The sequence below is a fragment of the Diprion similis genome, chromosome 4, assembly GCF_021155765.1.
Source record: "Diprion similis isolate iyDipSimi1 chromosome 4, iyDipSimi1.1, whole genome shotgun sequence".
NCBI lineage: Eukaryota > Metazoa > Arthropoda > Insecta > Hymenoptera > Diprionidae > Diprion > Diprion similis.
Genome location: NC_060108.1, coordinates 8,244,687 through 8,251,009, shown reverse-complemented (window position 1 = coordinate 8,251,009; position 6,323 = coordinate 8,244,687). Strand labels below are relative to the sequence as shown.

The following is a 6,323-nucleotide window of genomic DNA, read 5'->3' as shown; positions in this document are numbered from 1 at the left end:
TGTTTTTCAAATAGATTTGTTATTCTAAAGATTGAATAAAGTTGTGTTTTCCGTGTCACTGTAATTAATTTGTGTAATTCTCTTATAATTTATCGAGTATCTGACATCCGAAGTGGGATAAAGAACGTTTAAACACGTTATAGTGTAAAGTGACAAATTTTGAGATAGATATGGAAAGAAATGAAGAGAATTTCAGTGTGGCAGAAGATGTAGAAGAAAGTGTCAGAAGTACACAGCGTGACACAGGCAGGGTAGAAACTTCTCGAAAACGGAAAAGACGTCATCGATCCCCGACGACATCAGAATCATCCGAAAATAATTCTAATGATTTGGTCGGTAATTCTGGTGATTTGCGAAGAAGGAAGCATGGAAGACGTAAACACAATAAACGTCAAGCAAGATTGGAGGAGGAGAATCTGTGACTGCTTGCACTGCTCTCCAGACGAGAACGTGGTCCGATGGATCTTGTGAAATTTGATCCAAAAATGACTGATGCAACCGGTTGGGTGAAAATGGTTGACGGATGGATTCGCCGTTATAATCCTGATGATTATAAAGTGATCCAGCATTTGGCGAAAGCGTTTAAGGACGAAGCGGCTCAGTGGTTCACGGGTATGGATCCGTCAGGGAAAACCTGGGTGGAAATACGATCTGAATTTTTAAGTGTGTATGCGAAGAATAAGAACGTTGCGTCGGAACTGCACACGATTTGGGCGGAGGACGCAGAGTTTACGCTGGAAAACTTCATGAAGAGAGGGAGAAAGTTAAAAGCGTGGCTCAAAGAAAGAACAACAGTGGATGAGACCGCCGCTCAACTAGCAGGATTGTCGTATTCGGCACAAAATAGATTCGTTCGCAACATATTTGTCCGCGAATCACCAAAAAGCTTGCAAGAAGCGATGGCGTACCTCGATGGACGAACGACCGACTACCATCAACCGCGTGCATCCTCCAGACTCCCTGGTCCACATACCAAGATTTTGGCGCCGCGAGATGGAAAGTCGCATCGTTTTGACGTCGAGTGCTACAATTGCGGAAGAAAGGGACATCGGAAGGCCGAATGTCGCTCAGCTCTGCGGACACAGAGTGGCAGTTATTCTCGAGACAGCAAGGGAACTGACAGTAGAGGTTTGGGTACAAGGAGATCGGTAACCTGCTACAACTGTAACGAAGAGGGAAACATTGCCCCGAGTTGCCCAAAGAAGAACGAGAAGGTAGTGAGGCTTTGTAAATCTACCTCCACTGAGAATACTTTGAACCTCGCTGACGGTAAGGTCTTGACGTTCATCTTCGATTCTGGTTCGGACTGTTCTCTTGTAGCAGAGAGTTTGGCAGAGAGATTGCCTGGTAAAAGAAAAGCCGTTTGTATGCGTTTGAGGGGCATAGGAAATGGGTATGTAGATTGCCGTGAAATGATCTCCGTGTGTGCAGAGTTGAATGGTATCAACGTTGAAATTGATTTATATGTCGTACCGGACGAAAGTTTGTCCATGAAAATAATTTTGGGTCAAGAATTGTTGGCAAATGGTGTCTCAGTCACGTTAGACGGAACCATGGTTACATTTGCAAAATTAAACAAATTTGTTGGCGCGTGTGCTGTAACAACTAATTCTGACACCGTAGATTGCGATATGGATAACATGAGAGAATCACTTATAAAATTGTTGAAACTGTACGAGGAACATATGAGCGTTGAAGCTCCTAAGATTCGTGTGACACCTGGTAGCTTTGAAATTAGATTGAAAGATGAAAATAAAATTGTACAGAGAAGACCTTATAAGCTTGGAATTGTAGAACGAGAGAACGTTAGGCAAATGGTAGATAAAATGCTCAAGGCAGGAATCGTTCGAGAAAGTAGGAGTCCGTTTTCTAGTCCAATCATCTTGGTTAAGAAAAACGATGGATCGGATAGATTGTGTGTAGATTTTCGGGAATTAAATGCAAACACGGTAGCAGATCGTTATCCCTTACCGCTGATTCAAGATCAATTAGATCGATTGTGCGGTGCATACTATTTTTCGTCATTAGATATGACGGCGGGTTTTCATCAGATACCCGTTAGAGAAAATTCAATAGAGAAGCTTGCTTTTATTACACCAGACGGACAGTTTGAATATTTAACAATGCCATTCGGGCTAATGAATGCACCTGCCGTGTATCAGAGAGCAATTAATAACGAGTTGGGAGAATTGAGATATTCTTTTGCGATTGTTTATTTGGATGATGTTCTTATACCTGGTAGAACTGCACAGGAAACTTTGGATAGGTTGGCAATCGTGATGGCAAAACTTGCGGAGAAAGGATTCTCGTTTAATTTGAAAAAATGTAAATTTTTGAAAACCAAAATCGATTACCTGGGGTACACTGTGTCACATGGAGAGTTGAGGCCCAACCTTCGAAAAATCGAAGCTCTGGTGCAATCACCTATTCCTCGAACACAGACCCAGGTAAGGCAATTATTAGGGCTAGCATCTTATTTTCGTAGGTTTATACCGAGATTCTCCCAAGTGGCTGCTCCTTAATACAAACTTACTGCAGGTACTATCAAAACGATTACATGGACAGACGAACACACTCATGCTAGGGCCAAACTTGTTAATTGTTTAACATCAGAACCGTTACTACGAATTTTCGACCCTAATCTTCCAATCGAATTACATACTGACGCTAGCGCACTCGGATATGGTGCCGTATTGTTACAACGTGTTGATAAAGAAAAACATCCAATCGCTTATTATAGTAAACGTACCATAGATGCCGAAACTCGTTATCATTCTTACGAACTTGAGACTCTTGCAGTTGTTAATGCAATAAAACATTTTAGACAGTATTTAGAAGGAAGGAAATTTCTAGTTGTGACTGATTGTAACTCGCTTAAAGCCGCAAGCCTTAAAAAAGATCTTACGCCACGAGTTTATCGTTGGTGGGCATATTTGCAGTCGTTCGATTTTGAAATAGAATATCGTGCGGGTGAACGAATGAAGCATGCTGACTTTTTATCAAGAAATCCAGTTACAACAAAAAGTGTACTGAAAATAGTCAAGAAAGATTTGAATAAAATAATTGAATTAGCTGATGACTGGTTGATCGTAGCTCAGCAAAAAGATAATGAAATAAAAACTTTGTACCGAGAGGTAATGGAAGGGTCAGAGAGAGCAAAAACATATTCAATCAAAGACAGAATCTTGATGCGGACGATAAACAGAAAATCGAAACAGCTAACGTTACCTGTAGTGCCGAGACTGATGGTATGGTCACTCATACATCACATACATGAAAATATCTGCCATTTGGGCTGGGAAAAGACTTTAGATAAGTTGTATGAGCTGTATTGGTTTTCTCATATGTCAAAGCGTGTTAAGAAATTTGTTGAAAATTGTATTCTTTGTCAGACTTGTAAATCAGTGTCAAGACCGATGCAAGCACAGCTGCATCCTATAGAAAAAAAAGATATTCCGTGGTATACGATCCACATAGATATATCCGGAAAATTATCAGGTCCCTCTGACAAGAAAGAGTATGTTTTTGTAATTATAGATGGATTTACAAAATTCGTAACGCTAAATTTGATAAATCGTTTAGATACAGAAACTACAATCAATCAGTTAGAAAAACACTCTTTTACTTTTGGAATTCCGAGACGAATCATTTGTGACCAAGGTTCAGGGTTCACAAATGCACGGTTTAAGAAATACTGCGATGAAAAGAATATTGTGGTTCACTTCATAGCTTCCGGAACGCCTAGAGCTAACGGTCAAGTTGAACGAGTTATGTCAACCATCTGAAATATGTTTTCAGTATGCAAAGCTCAAGGAAAAAAATGGCAGGCCGAGTTAGGTAAAGTACAACTTGCGATAAATTCAACTGTTCAGAAAACGTTAGGAAAAAGTCCTGCTGAAATTTTATTTGGTACAAAAATAAATTCGATAGAGATAGAACGTGTGAAGCATAGGAGCGTAAAAACTGATAATGTAAATTCAATTCAGCTCAGAGCAGAGGCTACAAGTAGTATTACAACAAATGCCATGAAAGAAAAAGAACGGTTTGATCGAAGGAACAAACCAGTTAAATCATTTAAAATTGGGGATTTCGTAATGGTTAGAAACAATGATAGAATTAAGACAAAATTAGATGCAAAATATCGTGGTCCTCTAGAAGTTGTCATGAAACTTCCCAATGATAGGTATTTAGTTAAAAAGGTAGGCTTCTCCGGATTTAGAGGTCGTAATAGTATTAAGGTGTCTCACGATAAACTGATCGCAGCTCCTGGACATGGCGCGAGTCAGGATAGCTGTGTCACAGAAAGCGAAGAAGGTAAGAACAAAGTCGCGAAGTGACTTGATCACCCAGAATCCTCGAACCCAAAGCCTAAATGAAACTTGAGAATGATTCGGCAAGTCACAATAGTTAGAACATGTATGGATGCATAAAGACATGCCTGCAGAGCTATTGTGAATAGAAACAATAGTTAGAACATGTACGGATGCATAAGGCATGCCTGCAGAGCTATTGTAGATGAAGGCAATAGTTATAACGTGTAAGGATGCATAAGGCGTGCCTGCAGAGCTATTGGTGCCTTGGAATTTGAGAAATGTCATGAAATAGATAAAACGATGAACATGGTTGCACACATGATGTAGAGATATCATGGGATTCAGCTGAGCTAAGATGCCAGACTTGTATGCTCAGGAAAGCCGAACGAGAACTAATGATGGTTTGTTCGATGTCTGTTTTATTGTTTCAGAAATGAATTAGAAGAATGAAAACTTGGCACTCGAGACGCATGCTAGTCAGTATGGCCGTGTCACATCACCATTACCATGTTGTTCGGTTATTGTATTTTGGTCGCCGGTTATGTAATATTGCGATGGCTTGTTTTAGTTTGATTGTTGTTGTTTTGTTGTTTGGCTTGGTTACTGTTTTTCAAATAGATTTGTTATTCTAAAGATTGAATAAAGTTGTGTTTTCCGTGTCACTGTAATTAATTTGTGTAATTCTCTTATAATTTATCGAGTATCTGACATATATATACATATGACGGAACGGTGTATATATTTCGGCGGAAGGATGGACAGGTGATTCTATGGTGTGATATAGATATATGCGGCTAGCATAATCTATTCACACTTCCAACTACGAGATAACAGTCGCGCCTATTTGCTGGATGAGTCTGAGCCTGGTGTAGCAGAGACTAGTTTTACAATGGGCCAAACGGCCCTCCATAAGCGTTGCCTCGCAGAACCCTTGATGCGAACAGCGCGCGTGCCTGGCGGGCACTTGGGGCCCTTAGGGGTTGCGCGCGGCTCTTGGGGGTAGCGCGCGGCCCGAAGGGTTCGGGGCCTAGTGACGAAGTGGCGGCAGCGGGTCGATTTCAGGAATCGGTTAACGGGTGAACAGGTGTTCGGCCCGACTGCTGATTGACTCGTCACAGGGGGAGGGTGTGGTGTTAAAATGGTCCAAAATCGCGTTATTCAATATATGGACGACCCCTTATCATATGACACCAATATATCAAACTCACCAATCCACATCCCGTGTTTTTGAATGTGTTCCGTAATTGAGTCACGGTGTTTTCATTGATCTGTTATCTCTTTTGCACTTGCCTTTACTTTTGTATCTCTACCTCTTCTGTTTTTTTTTATAACGCTGCTATCTAGTTTTTGAACGCAAACTGCGTTGCATATTTGTCACATGAAAACCGACATGAATTATTTATTCATTTTTTACACAATTTATAAGTTGCCATAGTGAAAATTAACAAACTGAATTCATTAACACATCTAAGCTATTTGAATTACAACGAAAACGTAAGTATTAATTTCTTTTAAATTATTTAAATTTTACCATGACGTGTTTATTTTTATAATTCATCACCTCCTCAAACAAATCCTCATTCCATACTTTTTTTGTTCAATATAAATTCACAAATTTTATTATTTGCAATGTCATTCATAATTCATCCATTTCCAATATAAATTTAATTCATTTTATGGAGATCCATATTTATCATATGCTATTTGATATATAATTTAATGTTTAACGTTATTTCAGATGTCAGAGCAAGATAAAATCGTAGACGATGAGGGGAGCACGCCGAAAAATAACGATGGCGGCTCCCAAGAGGCGTTGGAGCCGACGAAAGGTATGTATAGTAATTTCATTATAAAATTTATAATATTTTATTTCAGATTGATAATTTGCATAACGTTAAATCGTGATATTTGTTTATAATTTCGTCTATCCTTCAATTATTCTTTATTCCTGATGCATTAGTATTGAATAATCAATTTTTCAAATTTTTGTTTCAGAAAAATCGTACCGTG

The 6,323-nt window shown here is 39.4% G+C and overlaps 1 protein-coding gene across 1 annotated transcript; it reads left to right on the top strand.

Moving 5' to 3' along the window:
- Positions 1 to 458: 458 nt before the first annotated feature.
- LOC124405886 lies at positions 459 to 1,780 on the top strand. Its single transcript, XM_046881152.1, has 2 exons — positions 459 to 1,722; positions 1,767 to 1,780. Exons 1-2 carry the CDS (start codon positions 459 to 461, stop codon positions 1,778 to 1,780), a joined length of 1,278 nt encoding a protein of 425 aa, XP_046737108.1.
- Positions 1,781 to 6,323: the final 4,543 nt, after the last annotated feature.

Bases quoted from the DNA above. Each gene is read 5' to 3' on its own strand.
- LOC124405886 (XM_046881152.1), top strand. From the start codon at position 459: ATGGATCTTGTGAAATTTGATCCAAAAATGACTGATGCAACCGGTTGG.